Source organism: Dromiciops gliroides, chromosome 6 (assembly GCF_019393635.1).
Source record: "Dromiciops gliroides isolate mDroGli1 chromosome 6, mDroGli1.pri, whole genome shotgun sequence".
In the NCBI taxonomy this organism is placed as follows: domain Eukaryota; kingdom Metazoa; phylum Chordata; class Mammalia; order Microbiotheria; family Microbiotheriidae; genus Dromiciops; species Dromiciops gliroides.
Genome location: NC_057866.1, coordinates 188957800 through 188983528, shown reverse-complemented (window position 1 = coordinate 188983528; position 25729 = coordinate 188957800). Strand labels below are relative to the sequence as shown.

Genomic DNA, 25729 nt, shown 5'->3' with positions numbered 1-25729 from the left:
TCCTCCTGAATCCAGGGCCAGTGCTCTATCCACTGCGCCACCTAGCTGCCCCCTGTATGTTGTTTTCTTGGCTCTGCTTACTTTGTTCTGTATCAGTTTGTGTAAATTTTTTCCATTCTTTTCTGTATTCAGCATATTTTAAATTTCTTATAGCATAGTAATATTCCATTATATTTGTGCACCATTATTTGTTTTATCATTCCCCAATCAACTTTGCTTCCAATTCTTTGTCACCACAAACAAGTGCTACTCTATATATTTTGATGTACATTAAGATTTCCTTCTTATCAATGATCTCCTTGTGATATAAACCTATTGGTGAACTCTTCCATATGTTCTTTTGCTTTCTTTCATATTTCTTTCTTTTATTTCTTTCATGTTTTTACCACAATGGCCCTCATACTTTACTTTCAATTAATCTGTCTCCTCCAGCCCTCCATCCCTTATATTTATTTGCAGGCACACACACTTTACCCCATTCTTTCTCACCTCTGACATCTCCAGCCTATAAATCCATGATTTGGGTAAAGCTCAAATTAAAATTTCCAAGTCTTTTTGGTGCTACTCAATTTCTAATCCTCTTTCCCCAAAACTTTTCCAGAATCAAGCAATTATCAATTTCCAAGTCTGTACTAGCAAATTAAGATGAACAGAAAGCAGCGTTCATTGTTATTAAAGGTTCAGTTTATGATGTGATGGCTATGATTGATAAATTCCAGATGGCACTGAGGCATCACTGCCATTTTAAGACTGCAGCACACATCAAGGAATAAGCCCTTGCTGTTATCATGGAAGATTACAATTACATCTACAGCTGTGCCTTTAAAATTTGTACTGATCCTGATAGCTCTTATTCTTTTCTAAAAATAACCCTACACCTGAATAATCTCACAAACACATATGATCTCAAGTTTTGGAAAAAATATAAAATGTCATTCTTAAAATAAGTTGGGTAACTTTGTACCTAAACATTGTCTTCTGGTCTATAGCAGTATACCTACTGTCAAAAAGTCTTATTTGTGATTCTCTTTCTATGGAAGCTCATTCTTTTTTTTTTTTAAATAAAGCATTTTATTTTTTTTTCCAGTTACATATAAAGATAGTTCTCAACTTATGTTTATACAAGGGGAGCTCATTCTTGAGCAAACCTGGAATAGGAAGTAAAGGAACAAATTTTATTAAGGAAAAATCACTTAGAGCCCTGGAAAGTTTCACCTTTCCAGCCAAACTCTCTTTTCCTACTTCCATCTCAAATCTATGCAACAGCTCTGTACCAGAAATTTGCAACACATAAATTGTCAAATTGGTTTATGACACTGAGTGTTCATTTATTTCATCTGTCAGCATAACCATCATTTGATCTCAATTAAATAATCAGCTGGAACACTATCTTTTTTGCCCCCCCCCCCCAATGAGGGTTAAGTGACTTGCCCAGGGTCACACAGCTAGTAAGTGTCAAGTGTCTGAGACCAGATTTGAACTCAGGTCCTTCTGAAGCCAGTCAGTCGTTCTTCCCCAACTCAATCAGCCCAGATCAATCTCCAGGTGAACTCCAAAATTCCATTATCTTGACACATCCCCCCACTTTGTTTCTTCGAGGAACAGGTGTTCCTTGATGAAACACACCCTATGCTAACAAACAATATGTAAATAACAATATAGGAAAAAGGAGAAAAAGGAAATTTTGTCCAGAGGGGTGGTCCCTCATGAACCGGAAGCTTTGACACTGGCCTGCAGAGGGAGGGCCTCTGCAGAGAATACATGTTACAAATGGTGTATATAATAACAGAAGGAAAAAAGAAAAAACAACAAAACAAAACTGTTCATTTAAAGTCTCTGAAATCTTGTCTTGGAGTGGTCATCAGAAAAAAAACTAGACTCTGTTCTGGACTCATTTCTTTAGCTGTTGAACTGCTGGATCTTTACTAATCCTTAGCATAGCATTGTCAATGATCAAATTAAACAGTGAGAGTTCTTCAAAATATAACTCATACTCAAACTTGATATATATATCATATTACATTCCCCCCCTTTTGGAGGATTTATACCCATATAATACAGAGTTGAAGCAGTTATACAATCTATAACACTTCTTACCACCATGTGTCTGGATCAAGGCCAAATTTTGTAATGTGTCCATGACACCTGAAAATGTTTTTTTGTTTTTGTTTTTTTGCAGGGCAATGGGGGTTAAGTGACTTCCCCAAGGCCACACAGCTAGTAAGTGTCAAGTATCTGAGGCCAGATTTGAACTCAGGGAGTCCTGAATCCAGGGCCGGTGCTTTATTCACTGCGCCACCTAGCCGCCCCCGACACCTGAAAATGTTATGGAAAGGTTACCATACCACATCTCATGGTTCCGAGACATCCAGCAATTGTGGTCTCCATCTGTAAGGGGCTAAAATTCTAGTTAGTCTGTCTAAAATATCTAATGAGTGGTCACCAATAAATTATAAGCTTTAGCAAGAGTTAGACTTTTAAGCATTTATTAAGGAGAATAAGAATTTGGTGAAGAGAAAGAGGAAGGCCTAGATTCATCTATCCATTAAAGGAAGAGAGCATTTCTAGCTCCACTCTCCACCACAGTCCTGATGAAAAAGAGCAAGAGAGCCAGCCTCACCCCCTCTTCCTCCCACAGGCAAACATCACTTCCTGACACCAAAGAGAAGCCGCAAGGCCTTGCTTTCAGAGGCCTTCTCCTCTTGGTGGAGCTTTTCCTACAGTAAGTCTCCAGCAGGTGGCGTCATTCCAATCATTACAGTACCAATGGATTTGGGTGACAATCAATCAGCTTGAAGGACGGCCCCTTCCGAGGGAGGGAGACAGAAGTAGGAAGGACAGCTGGCTCCCTGGCTCTGTCTCTTTCATTCCTGAACTTCGTGTCGGTGGCAGAAAGGAGAAGAAGGAGGCCAGGTTGAACCCTAAGAAAGATTGGTTTCTTTCTTAACTTTCTGAACTCCACGTGTTCTCTCTTTACTCTTTAATAAATCCTTAATGCCAAAAACTGGTGCTGATGCTTCTAACTTAAAAGTAAACCCTAGGGGCAGCTAGGTGGCGCAGTGGATAAAGCACCGGCCCTGGAGTCAGGAGTACCTGAGTTCAAATCGGACCTCAGACACTTAATAACACTTACTAGCTGTGTGACCCTGGGCAAGTCACTTAACCCCAATTGCCTCACTAAAAAAAAAAAAAGTAAACCCTAGCTAGTTTTCCCCCCCACAGTGGGGGCAGAAAAAAGGCAACCACACATTAGATTTTTTTGGGGGGTGGGGGGGATGGGGAGTGAGGTAATTGGGGTTAAGTGACTTGCTCAGGGTCACACAGCTAGTAAGTGTTAAGTGCCTGAGGTCAGATTTGAACTCAGGTCCTCCTGAATCCAGGGCCGGTGCTCTATGCACTGCACCACCTAGCTGCCCCACACACATTAGATTTTAAATGTCACACTATGAGAAGCTTAAGGTCCATAAAGGTGCTTTGCAATTTCCTGAAAGCAATTTATTATCCTGCTCTCTTTACACCTTTTTCAACTCTGAACCCAGCTGACTGTCTATATGCATTGCTGGTTTCAGATACAAGGCCTATAGGGTAATAGACATTCTTCATTCACTTAGTTTTTCCTATGTGGACAGAGACACCAAATGCTTTTGAATGATTCCAAGATCTCTTTAAGGAGGTTCTCCAATGTCGTGAAGCTTGATAAATTCAACACATTATCATCTTCAAATGGAAACATCTGGAGGACCTCAATGTCCACAGCAATCTCTCTTCAACCTGGATGTCCTCTATCACAAAAGCAAATACTTTTGGCAAGTAGATACCTCCTTGTTTCATGCCTCATTTGAAGTATATTATCAGAGGGTTGCTGAACAGGGTTCTTTCTCTTGTTATATCTTCCAAGGAATCTTAGATAATCTTGATGTGTGGATAGTAGATATTTTGTTATAAAAGAGCCTATAAAACAGCTTTAGTCTACAAAATCAAATATCTTTATCATAATCAGCAAATAGTAAGTACAATGGGGACTTATATTCTCATCATTTGTGGAAATTCAAACACACTTTCATATACTCATAAACATTAGTGGCTATAATTAAGACAGAAATTCTTATTTACAGTAATTACCCATGACAACAAATGAATAAACATTACCCTGATTTATTAATTTTTTAGTTATCCCCTTTTCAGATATCATGTGATAGTACCTTATAACTTTTTAAACATGTTACCTGAGCCTTCCATTGTAATTTCTAATTACTACCACCCTATGACACCAAAATGAATAATTTCTCTTTACCTTTAGTCATCAAAAAACCAAAAGTGTCAAATAAGGATACATTCTGAGCTCATTAAGTTATAGAAATATAGAACATCTGATCTCTAGTAAGATTTAACATTCTTAAGGATATATAAGCATGTCGTAATATACCCTCGTCTATCCCAGACTGCCTATCCAATGCTTTGTGTTACGTATATTCAAATTCACCATTTATCGAGCACCTAACCTATGGAGTACTATAAGGTAGTTAGAGACTCCTTTCCACCATTTGTAGATGATACACAAAAGAAGCTCCTAAAGTGAAAACTTTAAAAGTGAAACTAATTCACATTTTGCTTTGGAAGTACAAATACTGAAGCTGAAACTTAAATACTTTGGCCACATGAGAAAACAAGACTCAATGCAAAAGATTCTGATGTTGGAAAAGACTGTCAGCAAAAGGAAAAGGGACGGCATAGAATGAGATGCACAGTGTCATGGAAGCAGAGAGTATGAGCTTGGACAGACTTCAGGAGATAGTTCCATGGGATCACAGAGAGTCAGACATGACTGAACAACTGAACAACAACAAAAGTGAAGACAAAGGAGGTACTAAAGCCTTGGGCCAATCACAGAAATTAATGTTGACAATATGGCACAAAACCATCTTCATAACTTAAATGACAACTAACAGTATTTGTTGAATGTCAAAGGAACTTTTCCCGCAATAGCTAGTGAATTGAAAGAAAACTTCTAACATGCCTGACCATAGAACAACAAAGCAGAGTTCCTTGAAAACAAGAATTGTTTCATTCTTTTTTACTTCCTGTCCTCAGGGACTAGCACAGTGCTTGACATGCAGCAGGCACCTGCTGGTTAATTATCACCTTGGAAAAGGGTATTTTATTTCCTCCATTTGTGGAATCCCTCCATTCCACAGGTTCCAGGGAGGACTGTATGGTTACAGCAATTTGTTCTGGATTTTAAGGAAGAGCAAAAACAACTACCACTCAGAGATTTAACCTAGTTATAATTCACTGATACTAATTCTAAGGAATGTGACAACATGATATAGGTATCTATTGTCCAGATCCAGGATATGCCACGATACATCTGAGTTTCAATCAAGAGTTTATCAGCTCTCCTAGGACAAGACTGCCCAGATCAGACCTAAATATCAGAGTTTATACTACTTTATACACAATAATAAACAAAGAAAACTAGTGACTTTTACATGTCCAGGCCCATATAACTTTCGAATATTCCAACCATGAGTCACCAAGATAAAGATGCATAGAGTACAATTCCTTTGGTGCTTAGAAGGTACACCTATGTATTATTAGTAACTCTTGCCAATTGTCTACATGATGGTTCTCTCCACCTTCTTGATTATTGAATGAATGCTCCTACCTAAAAAGCCTTGACTTAGCCAAGATCTCCTTTTCTTCCTACTCATCTGACAATAGGTCTTAGGAGTCAGCTGAAGGCTCTGAGGATCACTCTGCTCCTCCAAGTTTGAGGAGCTAACAAATGAATGCAGGTTCTCTTTATTAGATCACATGCTCATCTCACATCATAGTGCCCAGAGTGGGACCTGCCTTGTATTACCATTTGTCATCTTCATCCATAAGCACCCATCTGTCCCCTTCAATATCTTTCACCATTCTCTTCTTTGCTCTAATCTTTGAAGAGTTGGCCCTTCTTACTAAAGCCAACACTTCCACTTGTGCCCTGTGTCCCCTCCCTTCCAGTTTCTCACGTTCCTTATGCCCTTTCCCCCCACCCTCCACCCCATGCCTTTTACTGTTGGCTCCTACCTTGTTGCCTACAAAAATACCAACATCTTACCCATCTTTAAAGAATGTTTAGTGGACCCAGCCATGTCTTCAATTTATTAGCCTATCTCCATTCTCCTTTCCCAGCTAAACTCTCAGAAAAAGTCATGAACATTCACTCGTTAAACCTCCTCACCTCCAATTCACTTCTCACTCTCTTTCAACCTGGTCTCTGAATCCACCACTTGCTGACAACTGCTCTCTACAAGATCCCAAATGATATCTAACTACTAAATGATATCTAACTGCTTCCGGAGCTCTCTGCAAACCAGATACTTTCTCCTCCCTGGGACTTTTATTATTTTGTTTAGTTTTACCCTGCCTGCTCTCCCCTGGTTCTCCTCCTACCTGCCTGACTGTTCTTTCTCAGCTTCTTTGGCTTTATCACCAATGTTTTATCCCCAGAGCAGTCTGGAGATTTCTTTTTTCTAAACTCTCTCTTGGTGATGTCATTAGCTTTCATGGGTTCAATGATCATATGGCAGATGACCCAGCTATCTATCCAGCCCTTGTCTCACACCTTAGATCTAGTTAAATTTGAGCCACTGACTGACAGAAATCTCCAAGTCAATATCCTACAGAGACATCTCAAGCTCAACATAACCAAAAGAGAACTCAGTATCTTTTTCCCTCAACCGGTATCTCTTTAGAACTTCCTTATTTTCTGTCAATTGCATGACCATCCCTCCAATTAACTAGATATGCAACCTTGGTAGGTAAGAAGGTACTTTTGACTTCACTCTCCCTCACCCTGTATATATCCAATTAGTGACCAAGTCTGGTTAATTCTAAATCCATAATATCTCCTTATTCATCCTGTTCTCTCTATTCATGTAGCTACTTCCTATTTTAATCAATACATCAACAAGCATTTATTAAGCACCTACACTGCCCACAAGAAGTTTACAATCAAGTTGGGGAGACAAAAAGTATATATAATAATATATAAAATAAATACAAGGTCATTTGGGGGAGGGAGAGAAGGCACTAGTAATAGGGAAGATCAGAAATGGCTTCATAAAGGTGGCACCTGAGCAGAGCCTTACAGAAAAGAAACAAGGGATTCTTAAGAGGCAGAAGTGAGGAAGTAGTTCATTACTTTGTCACCTAGACTATGTCAATAGCCTCCTATTGGCCAACCTTGCATTGAGTTTCTCCTCTTTGATAAATGCCAAGCTGGTATTTCTAAAACACCATTCTGATCATGTCGCTCCCCTGCTCATAAAACTTCCGAATGCCGCTAAAATAAAATACAAATTGCTGTTTGGCATTTTAAATTCTTCATAATCTGGCTCCCACCTACCTTCCCAAGCTGATTTCACATTATTACCCATAAAATCCTCTATGTTTCAGACAAACTAGCCCATTTAGAGTTCCTCACACTTGACATTTCATTGCCTGCCTATGTGCCTTTATACAAGCTATCCACGACACCTCTTCACTTCTACCTCTTGAGATATCTCCAGCTCCTCTCAAAGCTCATCTCATGTATCACATTCTACCCAAGTTTCCTGATGGAAATCTCCAAGTTGCTACCCTTCAGATACCTCTAATTGTTAAGAACATTCCTGAAAACTATTGTGTATTTATTTTATATACTTTGTAACTTCTCAGTTGAATGGAAATTCTTTGAAGGGAAAGGCAGCTTCATTTTTTTTTTCCATCCCCAGAAATGAGCACAATGTCTTACAAATAATAAGTACCTAATAAAAAGTAGTTAAGGTGAAATGAATTGAAAGAAAAATGTTACCCTTAGCTTGGGGGCATGGGGGTGGGGGGGAGTATATGGCTGAGAGACAGAGTCACTTGGTTAAGGAGACTGGAGGATACAGTGGCATATATTACCACCACCACCATCCTCTCATCATATACTGGAAGGAAAACTGCCTCCCCTTGCTCTAAGGGCCACCATCTCTGGGTTCACCCTAATCTGACTTTTATGCCCAATCTCTTTTCATCCCTTATCTCTACACATCTCTGATCAATGGGACAGTGCTGGAACCAGGAGGAGAAAAGGCAAAGTTGATCATGAGAGAGATCTGTTCAAACCTCTTATCACACCATACCACTGCCAAAGGACCAAGACCAAGATTTACATCAGGCAATCTCTCCGGTATTGGGGGTCAAAGGAAAGTGGTAATCTGGAGTGAGAAAACCAAAGTCTGAGAGTCCAAAGTTTAGACAGTCACAAAATCTGATTAAGAGTATGTGATTATGTGAAGAAAAGGATGTTTACAGGTGATAAGCTTAACACCACTATAAATTAGCTATGTGACCTTAAAAAAGTCACTTCCCTATGATTTAAAAGGACCTCAATTTCCTCTTATGTAAAATGAGGAAACTGGGCTAAATAATCAACAATACCCCTTCAATTTCTAACATTTTATCACTCTGAGAAAACCAAAGACAATTCCCTTTGGCTTTTCTAAATAAAGTAGGTTGTTTTTGTTGTTTTTACAGGATGGCTTCTATCAGTTTCCAGAGTAGAGAAAATAGCCTTTATAACCACAAGTCTTTTCTGAAAAGGGGTTGTTCCAATGAGAAATGGAAAAGGTGATTTCAGCTCTATTCCAATAACCCATCAATTGTTTCTCAGGTCCTGTACATCTGCAAAGTTGATATAAATACAAATTCTATCATGTTAACAGGGCTAATTTGAAGGTGTGAACTGCCATGCTTTCACCTATTGTCAACATATCAAAATCTGCTGCTGCAAAGACAAGTCAAAATGTTATGCCAATTTCTCCCCTGTGCTATGAGTGTACAAGGCAACATTACATAAATATAGTTTATAGTTTCTCCTAAGGGCAAAAGAGAGGGCTTGTAGAGTCAATTTCTATCTGCTTTACACCACTTTTATATTGCTTGAAGCCTTTTATACCTGGATATACCCAGGAAAAACAGGTCATTGTCAGAGTACATTAATTTAATAGTTTCAAATGGTGGCATTAAGTTTTAATTCCGAGTCTAAATTTCAAAAAGTTCCCATTTATACTAATGGTGCTAGAATAATACAAGACATTCCCATAGTGCCTTAATATTTACAAAACACTTGACATCTATCATCTCATTTAATCCTTATAATATACCTTTGAGCTCTGTCCTTACTACAGTAAGCATCATCTCCATTTTACAGATGAGTAAACAGACTCAGAGTGGTTAAGGGACTTGATCATGGTCATCGAGTTATTGTGTGAGAGGTGAGATTTAAACTTAGGTCTTTCAAGCTACAAGTCCAGCATTCTTGGCAATATTTATCTCTCAGTAATAGGTAGCAGTGGCATAAAGGTAGCAATAATGACTGCTTTTAAAATCTTGAATTTATAGGGCACAACTGCGTCATATGAAGTTATGATTGATTATTATTGCATTTTTCAGGTGAGGAAATTGAGGTAAAGAGTTTTTATTGCTTGTTTGCAGTCACACATCTTAGAAAAACCTGTTCATCCACATCTTTATAGTTACGGACCACTAGTTATAACCCAACAACCAATGACGTCAATATTTGCATATGTAACTACATATATACCAGCTTCTATTGCAATGAGGAAAATCTTGCCAACTGCTTTAAAAATCTGAAAATATTGGGGCAGCTAGGTGGCACAGTGGATAAAGCCCTGGATTCAGAAGGACCTGAGTTCAAAGCCAGCCTCAGACACTTGACACTTACTATAAGCTGTGTGACCTAGGGCAAGTCACTTATCCCCACTGCCCCGCCAAAAACAAACAAACAAATAATAAATCTGAAAATATTTTACATCTAGTAAATATGCTCAGTTCTAGAAAGTATTTGGAAGAGATTGGGGGTAATTCACTACTCAGAGTGTTTATATTAATTCAATTAATTAAGAAAAATGAAACAAAAAATAACCAAAAAAACAATGGTCAGTAAATGTTTGTGAGACATACATATGATTTACATAGCAGCAAATGTTTTACAGAATATCCTACTGAGCATGACAAAAGACTAAAGAAGCAACAATTAAACTGAACATGAAACCGAATCGTTTAAGACTGGAAAAGAGAGCACTGACAAAGCTGTATATTGTCACCTTATTTATTTAACTTCTATGCAGAGTACATCATGCTAAATGCCAGGCTGGATGAATTCAAAGTTGGAATTAAGGTTGCCAGGAGAAATATCAACAATCTCAGATATGCAGATGACACCACTCTCATGATAGAAAGTAAAGAGGAATCAAGAAGTTTCTTGATGAGGGTGAAAGATAATTGTAAAAGTTGGCACGAAGCTTAACATTAAAAAACTAAGATTTTGGCAACTAATCCCATTACTTCCTGACAAGTAGAGAGAGAAAACAGAAGCAGCATCAGATTTTATATTCTTGGGCTCAAAAATCACTGCAGATGGTGACAGCAGCCATTAAATTAAAAACTATTCCTTGGAAGGAAAGTTATGGGAAATATGGACAACATACTAAAAAGCAGAGACATCATCTTGCCAACAAATGTCCATATAGTCAATGCTATGGTTTTTCCAGTAGCAATGTAATGGCTACAAGAGTTGGGCTATAAGGAAAGCTATGCACCCCATAAATGAGACTTTTAAATAGCGGTGTTAGAGAAGACTTTTGAGAGTTCCTTAGGCAGCAAAGATTTCAAATCAGTCAATACTTAAGCTTGACACTTACTAGCTGTATGATCCTGGGCAAGTCACTTAACCCGTTGCCCCACCCCCACCCCAAAAGAAAGAAAGGTATTAATTCAGGGTACCCATTGAAAGGTCATACTGAAGTTGGAGCTTAAATATTTTGGCCACATAACGACAAGGTGGAACTCTTTGGAAAAGACCCTGATGCTGGGAGAGCTGAAGACAAAAGGAAAAGCAGACAGCAGGGGATGAGATAGATAGATAGTGTCATAGAAACAATGAACATGAGCTTGGACAGACTTCTATAGTGGAGGACAGAAGGGCCTGGTGTGCTATGGTCACAGAGAGTCAGACATGACAGAACAACAATACATTTATCCTGTATATAGGTTTTGGTACATATTTGTTTGTATGTTGTCTCCCAAATTAGATTGTGAGCTTCTTAAGGGTAAGGACAGTCTTCTGCCTCTTTTTGTATCCCTAAGCACATAACAAAAAGCCTGGCGCACAGTAGGAACTTAATAAATGTTTACTAACTGATTTAAAATTAGCAATCAATAAATACTACAATAAAGTAGGTTTTCTTTTTACTACTACTCATTATCAAAATATTCTGCAACTAAAACCTTCTACAGGGGAAGTAAACATATCTTAAATATTTATGCTACAGATTATTAAAAACTTCTGGCAAGATAGTTTATGGATGAAGCATCCAATAATTGCTAACACAAAGAACAATGAACTTGTTCTAGATGCTAAATTATTTATTTGGTATCCTTATGGAGTGCTCTGAGAATTATTCTATATAAAAATTTTCAAACCAAAATATATCTCTGAGAGAAAATAATTATTAATAATGAATTTCTTGGGGGACCCAGAGATCAGTTTCTCAGTCCTTTCTCCCAGTCCAGTTCTTTAGAAACTATCAAATTTCATCTGGGACAAACCCAAGGAGACAAAAGTAATGGAGACAGATTCTTTTGTCTAGATCAGTGAAGGACAGATGGGATTAAACCACACCTAGATAATGGACTTTGCCTTGAGCAACTTCAGTGCATTTTTTTCCCTGAAGTCATCTCTAGAGTTTATTTTAAAGTAGACCACCTTCAAATCATGTCAACCAATGGAATTGAATGATGTTAACCAATTAGCTTTGATCAATGTATAATGACATACCCCTAACAAAAGAGGATAAAACCCCCTGAAAGACTCCACAAAGCTCTCTCTCTTTTGGACAGCATGGCTCTTTCAGGTTTCTTCTCCTGATCTAATATTAATGAACTAATGTATGCTTACCCAAAATTTGTATATACAGAAATACCAATTTATTTAAAAAATACATCTTCATCACTTTTGTTTAAAAATTGTCTAAAGTTACCTGCTAAATTCTTCTGAAATCTTAATGAAAAAAGATAACAATGAATATAAATCCACTTAATTTTCCTGCTCCATTATTTTTATGAATATATCTAATGCCTAACTCATTTATATATCTATTGCTTTTAATTTTTTCAAAGTACTTGTATATATATATATATATATGTATATATATACACACATATTTTAAATCTCATCACACACAACACCATTTAACTAATAAATTGACTCATACATTTATGCTTTATAAATGTTTTCTTCAAAGACAATGTGGCAAAATGGAATGAAGACTGGTCCCAAGTTTGAATCAGTAAGAACTGGTTTTAAATCCTACCTCTAAAATTACTTAGCCTCACACTGCCCTTAAGCAATTACCTCAGACTCTTAGTTACTGAGTTCAAATCTGTTTAAATGGAAAGGTTTCCCCCTGCTGTTTGTTGGTTCATCATGTCCTCAAAAAACCCGTCAGTGGAGTATATCTCTAATACAAATAGAGGAAAAGGGAGGGTTAACACTGAGTTCTAGAAAATTCTTTCCTTGGCAGGATTCTTATATAAGGTTCTGTTCAGTCAATCAGGCCCCCAGACCTTCACAGGGCTATAAATGCTCTTCTGAATCTTGTGGCATAAGGCAAAGGTACTATATTTCTCAATTCTTTTTTTAGCTAAGCATCTAAAATTTCCAGATATTATGAAAACAAATATTGTAATAATACTATCATCACATTGTTACCTTTGAATCTTAGATAAAAGAACACAACAGCATGAATTGGCTGGCAAAAAAAAAAGTGCTTCCATTTCTTATTTCAGGTTGGGTTTTTCCCCACTTTCTTCTTTATTTGTAAACATAGATGGTAAAGAGTCTTCAAAAGAAAAAGAGTCCATTTTTCTTAGATTGAGAATGCTATTTAAAGAAGAATGTCAACTGCCTAGGTGGTAAACTTTGTATTTCCCACAGCAACTTACACAGTATTCTATACGTGATGGACACTTAATATATGTTTATTAAAATAATGAACAGGAAAATAAACTACATGTGAAATAAGTTAATTCCCTTTTTCCAAAGTTGAGAGATACAGAACTTGGTATAAATGGATAGAGACGCTCTAATAGGATTTTTTTTTTTGGTGAGGCAATTGGGGTTAAGTGACTTGCTCAGGGTCACACAGCTAGTAAGTGTCAAGTGTCTGAGGCTGGATTTGAACTCAGGTACTCCTGAATCCAGGGCCGGTGCTCTATCCACTACACCACCTAGCTGCCCCTCTAATAGGATTTTACATCTCTTATAGTCCTTTTTTATGAAGTGGGTGGTGATAGAGATGGGAAGGTCAAAAGGGAAATATTTTCATTTTCCTTTGTTTCCTGAGGACTTCAGCTCCTTATCAAAAAATGAAGAACATATTTTTAAAATGATAAATAAAATACCACTTAGAATGGACTCATGCAAAATGATTTCTAAAAACGAAATGATTGGGAAATGTCATATGAAAGACTATCATCTCAGAATATTACAATGCTTTACACTGGGTTCAAACAGTATAGTAAAACTCAGTGGGGGCAGCTAGGTGGTGCAATGGATAAAGCACCAGCCATGGATTCAGGAGGATCTGAGTTCAAATCCAGTCTCAGACACTTGACACTTACTAGCTGTGTGACCCTGAGCAAGTCACCTAACCCTCATTGCCCTGCCCAAAACAAAACAAAACAAAAAAAGAATTCCTTTTAGGGGCAGCTAGGTGGTGCAGTGGATAGAGCACCAGCCCTGGATTCAGGAGGACCTGAGTTCAAACCTGGCCTCAGACACAACACTTAGTAGCTGTGTGACCGTGGGCAAGTCACTTAACCCCAACTGCCTCACACCGCCCCCCCCCCAAAAAAACAACAACAACAACAACTCAGGGACTATTGGTCCGGCCTCTAGGTCTAGAGACAGGAAGACTTCAGTTTAAATCTAGCCTCAAATACTTATTGGCTGTGTGATCCTGGGCAAATCATTTACCTTCTGTTTGCCTCAGTTTCCTCAAGGGTTCCTCTCAGGGTTGTTGGGAGGACCAAGTGAGCTAATATTTGAAAAGTGCTTAGCATAGTACTTGGCACACAATAGGCACTATTCATTTGCTAGCTATTATTTGCTAAGACAAAATCTTTTATACACATGTACCTTAGCATACAGAGATGACAGAAACACAACTATTACATATGACATCTCATGGTAAATACAAAGGAGGAAGGTTCTTTATCATAGAGAGATGGAGTTTCACCACCCTCACATTAGCAATATATTATACCCAATTCATTATGCCCAATAAAATTATAACTGAAAATCAATAAAAAGTATACCAGACCGGCCCTGGATTCAGGAGGACTTGGGTTCAAATCCGGTCTCAGACACTTGACACTTACTAGCTGTGTGAGCCTGGGCAAGTCACTTAACCCTCATTGCCCTGCCAAAACAAAAACAAAAACAAAGCCCAGTGGCACACAAACAAAATGTGATCAACATATAAGTCTTGATGACAACAACATATCCTCTTAAAGGGTAAGGTCTCATCAAGAAAAGTTAATTGAGTCAGGAGATAAAAAATGACAAGCCTATGAGCAAATTTATACAGAACTTTATGGTTTCTAAGTGCTTTTTTCACAAGTTTACAAAGTAGTATGAAGAGGGGCGGCTAGGTGGCGCAGTGGGATAGAGTACCCGCACTGGAGTCAGGAGTACCTGAATTCAAATCTGGCCTCAGATACTTAACACTTACTAGCTGTGTGACCCTGGACAAGTCACTTAACCCCAACTGCCTCACTAAAAAAACAAAAAAAATAAAGTAGTATGAAGTGCAAATATTGTGCCTTACAGATAAGAAATGTTCTGGGAAGCTAAACAGCTTGTTTGGTTGCCTATGCAGTGAAAGATACAGGGGTCACCATGAGATCCTCTGGCTCCAAGTCCATTTCAAACTAACCAATGCTCAAGAGCTTAAATCCTTGATTCTATGAGGGCAGGGACTTTCATTTTTGTCTGTTTCTCTCTGCTTTGGACTAATAAATTGCTGTTGAGTAGAATCCATACTAGTTTTGCCTTCTCAAGTTGCACTAAATTGAGTCTCTCCTTCCACACAGAATCAAAATAGACATTTAAGACCAGTGGGGTCTTTAGAAATTACCTGCTCTAATCCAGTTAAGGAATTCAAAACCCAAGAAAGCTAAGTGAATTTTACCAAAGTCACATAAGCTAACTAATAACAAGACCTAGACTAAAACTTGGATCTTCTGACTTACAATCCAATGGAACTTTCACAAAAGGGCAATTTCCAGGAAGATGGCAGAGATCTAAAGGGAGATAAACTCCTTGAGATCCTCTTAAAAAATAACAAGAGAAATACCCCCCCCAAAAAAGAACAAAATAACCAGAAGTTTCTACAAGAAAATTACAACTCACCAAAATGATAATAAGCCAACTGACAAGAAGCCCCAATACAGAAAGTACTATAGTGTAGGAGAAGCAAAAGAAAATACATCAAAGGAAATATACATAAAATCGTATCAAAAATAAATAGATATACTAAAATGCACAACACACTCAAGAATTAAAACTCTGAGGTCATCTTTCATTCTTCCCTCTTTCCTATCTTCTATATATGACTAGTTGCCAAAATCTAGTTGATCGTTTTTGTACAACACCACTTATTTCCATCTCCTCTTCTCTACTTGCATGGCCATTATAATAATTTAGACCTCTTTCACCTCTTTCTTGGAGTATATTACAATAACTTCCTAATTATCTCCCTACCTCCAGTCTCTCCTCTCTCCATGATGCTATCGACTTCATATTCCTAAAACAGAGATATAACCATATCATTGTTCTATTCCAAAATCTTCAGTGACTCTAGAATAAAATAGAGTCTCTAGAATAAAATATAAACTCATCGTTTTGGCCTTTACAGTCTTCCGAATCTGGCTACCACCTATTTTTTTCAGTCTTATTTTACATTATTGTCCTTAATGCATTCTCCATTCCAATCAAATTGGCCTGCCAGCTGTTCCCAAGTAGATGACATTCCATTTCCTGCCTCTATGCCTTTTCACAAGTCTTTTCCCATGTGTGGAATCCAGTCTTTCCTCAAGTCAGCCTCAATGAATTCCAAACTTCTTTCAAAGCCTTTCTTATTCACCCCAAATGGTAACCCTGTCTCAAAGGTGTTTTATTTTTTTCTTTACTTGCCTGCATTGATGTGGCCCACCCTCAACCCCTGCCCCAGCAGAATGTAATTAGAACTTGAGCTCCTTGAGAAAAGGTACTGTTTCCTTTGTTGTTTTTGTTTCCAGCACTTCACATAGTGCAGGGTGCAAAGCAGATACCTAATAAATGCTAACTGACTGGTTATCTTTACTATGATCCTTGAAAAAAGGTTTTTCTACATTTTAGAATAATCATTTCCATGATTTTTTTAGCCTATATATAAAAACTCAAATTTTTGTTTGAAGTATTTAATGACTTGATTTTGTTATTCTTACCAGCACAAAACTATAAAGTACAAAATATTTTTAAACATTTCCCAGACTCATAAAAAACTTGCATGCATACCTATGCAAAAAGGAAGCACTTTTCTTGTTATTCTGACCTGTATAGATAGACCTGAAGTATTACTTTGACAATAAAATATCCCTTCTTTCAAAACCTTTCTAGCAACACCACCAGTTGCTTCAACTCAAGGCAAAAGGCATAAGGTTAAAGAAGTCCTACTGATGGTTTTCCAAAGCCATTATTATATTCCAAGAGTTTCACAAAAGGTCAATCATGTTCAACTAGTCAGTCTTACAGATGATAATAGCAGCCTATTGGTGGGTACTACTATGATTCATTCCCTATAGCAGAACCAACATCTTAGCCAACCGAAATAATGGTGAGACGTTTTAGAGATTGTTGTACTGCCAATTTCAGGAACTCTCCATACCTCTTTCCTGACTCCAAAATTATCAATTTCCCTCTATCTCACCACAGATTCCTTCCCAACATCTCCCATTTCCCCAAAAGACTATCAGCTCCATTTCTTCCCTGTAGTAAATCACATACCTTCAGGGGAAAAAGTTATTCTTTATCATGAAAAATTTAGGAACAACTATTCTTTTATCAGATCTGTCAATTACACAAGTTCTATTCTATGTGTATCTATAAACCAAGCTTCTTCATATGAAATTAAGTTAAAGAGAAAGGAAAAGTTAGACAAACAAAAGAGTAATATATGTTTGTTCTTGGAAAATCTAGCATTAAAAACTCCACATAAATACTTCAAACAATATATATCATCCAAAATAGAAGTTGCAATGCCAACAACTTACCAAGTGAGGCGTCACCATCTAACAAATTGTCGTCTTCAGAAGTCTGGAAGTCCATGATAACACCTGCTCCATCTAGAAGTTCCTCGTCACTGCTTGCACTTGTTATGCTGTTGTAACTGTTTCGATAGTAGCCTCTATGGAACAGCTGCTCAGACTCCATTTAGTTATTTGATGAACTAAAGAAAATTTTAGAAAGAGCTTTGTTTTAATATTCTTTCGATATATAATATTACATTATGCAATTTATAACAATACCAAAAGACAAAACCTAAAGGAGATTTCAGAATGTTTAAAGGTAATATTATATTTACATATTAAAATTGTTTTTTTAAAAAATACAAATCAGGGGGCAGCTAGGTAGCGCAGTGGATAGAGCAGCGGCCCTGGAGTCAGGAGTACCTGCATTCAAATGTGACCTCAGACACTTGACACTTACTAGCTGTGTGACCCTGGTCAAGTCACTTAACCCCAATTGCCTCACTAAAAAAAATACAAATTAAAAAAAATACAAATCAGGTATTAAACGATTGCTTTATTGGTTCTACAATATCATATCCATGTTCTTTAATTCAGTATTTGTATTCTGAGTTTATAGTCATGAGTTAAGTATATGGTTACTATTTAATAAAGGTTTTTAAGTTACAATTAAGTTTGTCATGACCAAGAGCAACAAATAAGACCATGATTTAATCTTTACCATTCTTATTTTCAATATTCCCATTTTAATTATACAGAGAACTAATATCCATTAGTTACCATCTAATTTAAAACATTTCTACCTGGGAGACAAGCTATGATTATGGAAAGAACTTTGTAAAGCATAAGGCAGAAAATAAACAATTCCAATTTTGTTACACCCAAGAGCTCCATGTGGATTGGTATATTCCTAGGATATGATGTTTCTGTCATTTCTAGGTGGTAGGCCACTTCATCTTGGAGACAACTTTGTTTTACTATAAATGAGGATGTTGGACTGGATGATTTCTATTGCCCTTTCTAGATCTAAAATTATATAACTATAAAAATAGCCATTTAACAGAAGTGTACCAGTTAATAGAGGTCTTAAAAGATCTAAGAGTAAGGGCCTGGAAAGGCACCAATCCACATGGAGCTCTTGGGTAGAAGTTAGGATCAGTGTGAAGGACAGGAAGTGGGCAAGTGAAGCTGGATTGTAGAGTGAATGGAAGAAAGTAAATGTCTGATTAGAAAGGTAGGAAGGGGCAGCTAGGTGGCGCAGTGGATAGAACATCGGCCCTGGAGTCAGGAGTACCTGAGTTCAAATCCTACACTTAACACTTACTAGCTGTGTGACCCTGGACAAGTCACTTAACCCCAATTGCCTCACTTAAAAAAAAAAAAAAAGAAAGAAAGGTAGGAAGGGGGCAGGTTATGACAGGTTCAAACCAAATAGAGCATTTCCTATCTGATGAACCTATATGACTGAACACTCTTCAGTCTCCTTTGCTGGATGTTCCTCCAAGTCATTCCCACTAAACAGGAGTATCTCCCAGGTTTCTATCCTGAGCACTTTTCTCTCCTCTCTATCTTGCTTGGTAATCTCATCAGTGCTTGTGGGTTCAGATTATCATCTCCATGTAGATGAATTCTAGACCTCTTTATCCAGCCCAAACCTCTTCTGACCTCCACTCTCACATCACCAACTGCCTCTTAGACATCTTGAAATGGATCTTCTGTAGACATAAAGCTGATTATCTTTTCCCATCAAACCCTCCCTTTTTTCCAAATCTTCCTATATGTATGGGGAAGGGGGGGGAGCCCGGGGGAGGATTTACTATCCTCCCATTTACTCAGGCTCACAACTTTAACATCCTCCTCAACTCATCACTCACACTCACTGAAAATATCCAAATCTACTGCCAAGTCTTGTCATTTCTACCTTCACCAAAATCTACCTTTATCAAGATCATATATATGTCCCTTCTCTCCATTTTTCCAGCTACCACCCTGGCGCAGGCCGTCACCTCATTCTTGCACTACTGCTAGTTGATCTCCTTACCTCAGTTTATTCCCACACCAGTTCACCCTCTTAGCAATGATCTACCTAAAGTTCAAGCCTAATCATGTCACACATTCTCCTCTCCCCAAGTCAATACATTCACAAAAGGTTCTCTATTACCTGCAGGATCAACCCATGTGTCTTCTTTGACACTCTTTCCACAGGTTGTTAATTCATGCCTCAAAATAGGCCACATTTATAAAATAGGAAAAGATGATTCTGGAAATATTAAGAAACAGCAATCAAAGTTGTCAACAAATTAATGGTATTAATGTAAAAATTACTATAAATGTCCTTGCCTGGAAGAGAACAGTATCCTTGCCTGGAAACTCAGGTGGACATATCTCATTTTTAAAATGAAGTTAAACTGTATAAGGGTAACAAGAAACTATATACTCACCATATTTAATTTAGACAATTGGCACTGTTTTGTAGGTGTGACTAAATCAAAGAAAGGCCAAGGATGGACCTAATATATCTTTCTATTATCTATGTAGAGATCAGAAGTGAACCCCTAAGACAATGGTATGGCTCCAAGTGTCTGTATGTCCGCCCTGACAGATACAGAAAAGATCTGAGGAAGGACAGTCTTGAGGAACCCTTTCCCCACCCTCTCTAATTTAATGGAATATAAAGTCAATCTTATCAATCTGTGTGTGTGTGTGTGTATACATGTTTTGGTTTCTGGTTTTTGGTTTTTTTAGTGAGGCAATTGGGGTTAAGTGACTTGCCCTGGGTCACACAGCTAGCAAGTGTTAAGTGTCTGAAGCCGGTTTTGAACTCAGGTACTACTGAATCCAGGGCCAGTGCTCTATCCACTGCGCCACCTAGCTGCCCGTGTGTATACACGTTAAAAGAACCTTAGAAGTAGGGTCTTCTACGTACATATACACACACAAACATAGTAACACCTTGAATCATTTTACTACGTTCGATGTAACAGCTATATTAATATTGCCATTGGATTAGGGAAGTTTTATACACTCTCATTTAACAGCAAAATGACATTTTCATAGCTGTGATGAATAGAGGGCAGGATCAGTAGAAAACAGATAAGATTTGGAAATATACAAGGGCTGGGGAAAGGAGAAATACAAGGATAAAAATTATTTTAAAAAGACATATAAGCAAAGGCTTGAAAACCCACAGCTATGCATTCTGGAAATATTTCTTTGGTAGCCTAGGTTGCATGTAGATTAGTTTGCTTTAAACCAGCAATGAGTGGCTCTTTAATGCTGAGTGCACTAATAGGATAGGCAGTGTCTACATCACTGGATGTCATGGGTAGGCCTATGGAAAAGGAAACAGGCACCTCCACAATTTACTTGAGACCAGTGACAAACTTCTGAGCCTCAATTTCCCCATCTCTAAAAGGAGAGAATTGCACTAGATTATCTGTATGATTGTCTTAGCTCTTGATTCTATAACCAATTTCAAGTTCACCCATACTCTGGCACCATCCCAACCCTTCATTCTGAGGTGGACTTCCATTGATCCATAGCAAATAGATTAAAAAATTATAAGCCTACTACCACTATCCACAGGAAGAGACAATCTGTTCATTTCAAATATCTGCCCCACTTCTTGCCACAATACATCAGGGCCACCAGAAGCACTCATGTATAGCATTGTCTATCAAAGTAGAGACAAGTAACTCCCCAGAGACTTAAGTAAGGGCAAGGGCTATAAGTATTTAATAACAAGAATTCATACAACACTTTAAAGTTTATGAAGTACTTTCTATTTGCTCTATCATAAAACAATCCTGTAAGGTATCATGCCCATTTTAAAGATGAGACCACTGAGGCTCATCTTGGTTAAGTGACTTGCTTCTGGGCATAGAGCTAGAATCAGAGACAAGATTTTAATGCAGGTCACCTAACTTTAAGTGAAGCAGTCTATCTATACACACTCAACAAAATGTGCCAGGACTAGAAAGGGCAAACAAAACAGAGATAAAGAAAAGGGGGGCGGGGCTGGTCCTGGCTGGGCAGGGAGAAAAGAAGTCAAATTGAGATGATGGGGATGGTCAATTGACCTAGTACTGCCATGTCCCTTATGTTCCACCACATTGCCTAGCTCATATGTTTCTATGACCTCATTAATAAGTTTGGCATAAGACATATATAAAACAGTGGGATTAGTCAATTGCAAAGTAAGATTACAAATGTTCCTTCCTGAAATACTAATTACATGTCATAACATGAAAGGACAAAGCTAAATCATCAATGTTGATTAGTCAACTAACACTAAATATACAATAACATTCTGTACACATACGAAGCATATCTAGACAACTACTAAATAGTGTCATCCAAGTCCATAATTGGTTTTTTAAAATAAAAATAATAAAGTTCAAGCTGGTCATCACATAACTTGGAAAACGGAAAACTAGTCACAACCTTTCTGGGACTCAATTTCCCTATCTCTAAAAAAAGGGAATTATCTATATCATTTCCTTAGCTCTCCTTTCTATGATTAATTTCAAGTCTACCCATACTCTGCAAAGCCATACCTATTCTTTACTGCAATGTGGACTTCCACTGATCTAAAGCATATAGATTAGAAAATTATAAACCGACTACCACCAGCCATCGGAAGAAACAATCTGTTCATTTCAAAATTCCACCCCATTTCCGGCCATAAAAATTGCCCCCCAAATCACAATGGTTGCTATCCAAAAAACACATACAACTATTATCAATTTTGAGGCGGGGAGAAATCCTGTAATCTATACTTGTGGTTTTCAGATATCTTTCCTACAGACAGAACACAAATGACAGCAACAGCTTTAATATATTATTGACACGTGTGTACTTTTATCTTCTAATGACTTGCAAAAAGAGATTAGTTTATATCAGTTAAAATATTCCCACTCTGGCCTAAAAGATAAAGATGACCTAGAAGATCAATCCCGCATATTTGCTGAAGTGAAAAATAACATGTATGTATGTGTGTATGTGTATATGTGTATATGTATATATTATTGTAAGGACTTCAAACCAAGGAAGTCGATTATATAAACCACAACAGTACTGCACTATAAAGGCTGAAAAACTTTCAAATCTGACCAAAAAACAGAGTTGGGTCAGTCTTTTTATAATTTCTTTTGTAATGATGAACTGGAACTTTTGTTTGCTTTTATCTTGTAACAGGTCTGTAATTATCTTTAATACCCGCTGCTTTAAAAAAGGGGAAGGTAAAGAAGAGGGTGTTTGTACAAGGGTGTTAACTGCAAAATAAATGTCAGGACACACATATTATACACATATATGCACATATACATACGAATGTATACATGAATAAGAGGCGATTCCAGCTATAGAGATCGAATGAAATTACAAGCGTTAAGTGCTCTGCAAACCTTAAATCGCTCTACAAATGGTAGTATCTTTATTAAAGAGCAATCTCAAAAGGGTTCGTTCCAAAACTAGAGAATGCTTAACAATGTTTAAAAACCCAAACCCAGAGGCTGAACTCAAAAATAAGCTTGAGTAAATGTATGACTTGCTTCCAATGCCCCGTAAAAAGGTTCGATGATGCCTCCTGGAGTGAAGGAACAAGGATGAAGAAAGTACAAGGGCGTAAACAGACACCGAGTGAGTTAACGATCACGTGGGCTCCTCTGTCACCGGAGAAAGCCACGGAGCCGGGGCGGGTCAGATAGACGGGTCCCCCCACCCACCCCAGCCCCAGGCCTGAACCGTGACCACTACCCCGGTACTCCTCGCCAGACTCACCTCACGGCTCAGAGGCATAGCAAAACCCGTGGCAGGAACTGGCGCGGCCTCGGGATCCTGCATCTGTCTCACCCGGGAGACCTAGCTACGCGGGGGGCGTCCGCCGACCAAAAAGCAAAAGCGGAGCCCAAACGGCCCAGCGCTTGAGGAGATACCCGAGAGTTTCTACTGATGAAGAGGACACGGAATGTTTGCCAAGTGGGACTTTTTTTTTTTTGGTCCTCCTTAAAGCACGGGAGCGGCATGAAGTCAGCGGCTTCTCGTGTTCGGTTCGACCCAGTTCCCTCACAATAAAAGGAACCCCCCGCAGGAGCGGTCAGCGGATGCCTGCGGGACCCATGCTGAACCTCCGGGGGGGGAGGGGCAGGGGAGGAACTGCCCGACCCGACCCGACCCGACAAGGTACGGCCTGGCCCAGCGCCACGGCCTCCGCCCTGTCTCGTCACCCCAGGCCCCGAGTCCGGGCCGCGGACCCAAATAACGACTGCAGGACGGAGACCCCCGACTCGCTCCAGTCCCGACTGACCCAGAGAAGCTAGAGGAGAAGCAGCCGGAAAGGGCCGGGCGGGCGTGGCGGCGGCGCGGTGACGTCATCGCGCTGGCCGTGGACGTGGACGTGAACGTGACAGGAATGTCTGTCACGCCTCTGGCCCGCAGGCTGCTAGTAGTAGTAGTCCGCGGGGAGCTGGCGGAGAGCGGAGCTGCCGGCTTCCTCCTCTGACAGCCTAGGAGAGAGGGCTCGGCCGTGAGCGGCTTTTTCCAAGCGTGGGAGCGTCCTACAGATGGTGGTTGCTAGCCTAGTCACCAGAACTAAACAGTAATCGTCATATTAGGAAAAGCCCGTGCCAGGACCCCGGGGTCGGCGACTTTAACCCGAAGGGTGGGAGTAAAGCGAGTGAGCGCGCATCTTACGTGGAGTCTGGATCTCAGAACTCATCCCGGGCAACCCTCTGCGATTGACTGATTGATTTCTTTCTTTCTTTCGTTATTTAATTTTTGTAGTGAGGCAATCGGGGTTAAGTGACTTGCCCAGGGTCACACAACTAGTAAGTGTCAAGTGTCTGAAGCCGAATTTGAACTCAGGTCCTTCTGACTCCAGGGCTGTTGTTCTATCCACTGCTCCACCTAGCTGCCCCCGATTTATTTTTTAAATAATTTACATTCATGCTTTTTGTTTTCCACATCAAACTCATTTCTCGTCATTCTTCACCCCACCCACCACCACCATGTAATCCTCCCTTGTAATGAAGAAAACTAGCCAAGCCAAGAGAAATACCAGAACTATATCGGACGTTGTATGCAGCATTCTGCCGTCGTAGTCCCCCTCCTCTGAATAGTTTTCTCTATATTCCACTCCACATCAAGTCATTGTTTAAAAAAACTCACCATGTTTCTTTGATTTCCTCACTTTGGTATTTCCTGCTATAATATTTCACTACATTCTTATGCCAGTTTATTCAATCATTTCTTGAACATAAAATCGTAGATTATGAGCTGTTTTTGCTACCACCAAAAAGTGCTACTATGAATAGTATCTAGTACTTGACATACACACACAGAGACACACACACACACACACACACACATGCTAGGTGTTGTAGTGAATTGAGAGCTGAGCCTGGAGTCAGGAATATCTGAGTTCAAATACAGTTTCAGACACTTACCTGTGTGACCCTGAGCAAGTCAATTAACCCTGTTTGCCTCAGTTTCCTCATCGGTAAAATGAGCTAGAAAAGGAAATGGCAAAGTCCTCCAGTATCTTTGCCCCCCCAAAAAACTAAATTGAGTATATAGTCTGACACAACTGAACAATAATGTATATATTTGTTCTGTATACTATACACAATTGTGTATTTATATATACAGAAGTAAAAAACATTACAACAAATCTCAGCACTTTATATATATACACACATATGTGAATAAAGTCAATATATATAAAGTAGCACACACACATATACTGAAGTAAAAACAAAGTGTGTGTGTATAGCAGTGAGATATCTAGGTAACAGAGCATGGACATTTTAGTCATTTTTTTAAACATAATTACAAATTGCTTTCTAAAACACCTTGTATTAGTAGCACTCTCTTCTATTATACTCAACAGACAATCCACATTATAATTATCTCTTTGCATCTTATCTTCACTAGGATGCCCCTTATCAGGTCAGAGACCCCTATCTTATCTAAACTTTCTAAGGCTGTCAGTGCTTTAGCTCAGTGTTTCCTTTACAGTAGTGTCATAGAAATTAGAGTTGTAATGGGCCTTAGAGATCATCTATTCCAATCCCTCACTTAGTTTAAGATGAGGAAAATGACACCTAGAGAAGTGATTTGCCCAAGATACCACAAAGAGCTAGACCTGGAATCCAGATCCTTTAATTACAACTCTGTACTTTTCTACCATATCAACTGCCTCTTTCAATTAATGTTTGCAAATTTGGACCAAAAAATTTCTTCAAGAACTGATAGTGAGGGGGCAGCTAGGTGGCACAGTGGATAAAGTACTGGCCCTGGATTCAGGAGGATCTGAGTTCAAATCCAAAATCAGACCCTTGAT

At 38.7% G+C, this 25729-nt stretch overlaps 1 protein-coding gene across 2 annotated transcripts in view; it reads right to left on the bottom strand.

Moving 5' to 3' along the window:
* The window catches only part of CLCN3 (chloride voltage-gated channel 3), a 97535-nt gene extending 73824 nt beyond the window's left edge, over positions 1–23711 (bottom strand). For both annotated transcript variants that reach the window (XM_043970403.1, XM_043970405.1), the window contains exons 1-2: positions 23170–23711; positions 17413–17588 (exon numbers count right to left, since the gene is read on the bottom strand). In XM_043970403.1, coding sequence (XP_043826338.1) covers positions 17413–17572 — 160 coding nt within the window. In that variant the 5' untranslated portion in view covers positions 17573–17588; positions 23170–23711. The remainder of the gene's footprint in view (positions 1–17412; positions 17589–23169) is intronic.
* Between the last annotated feature and the right edge of the window lie 2018 nt (positions 23712–25729).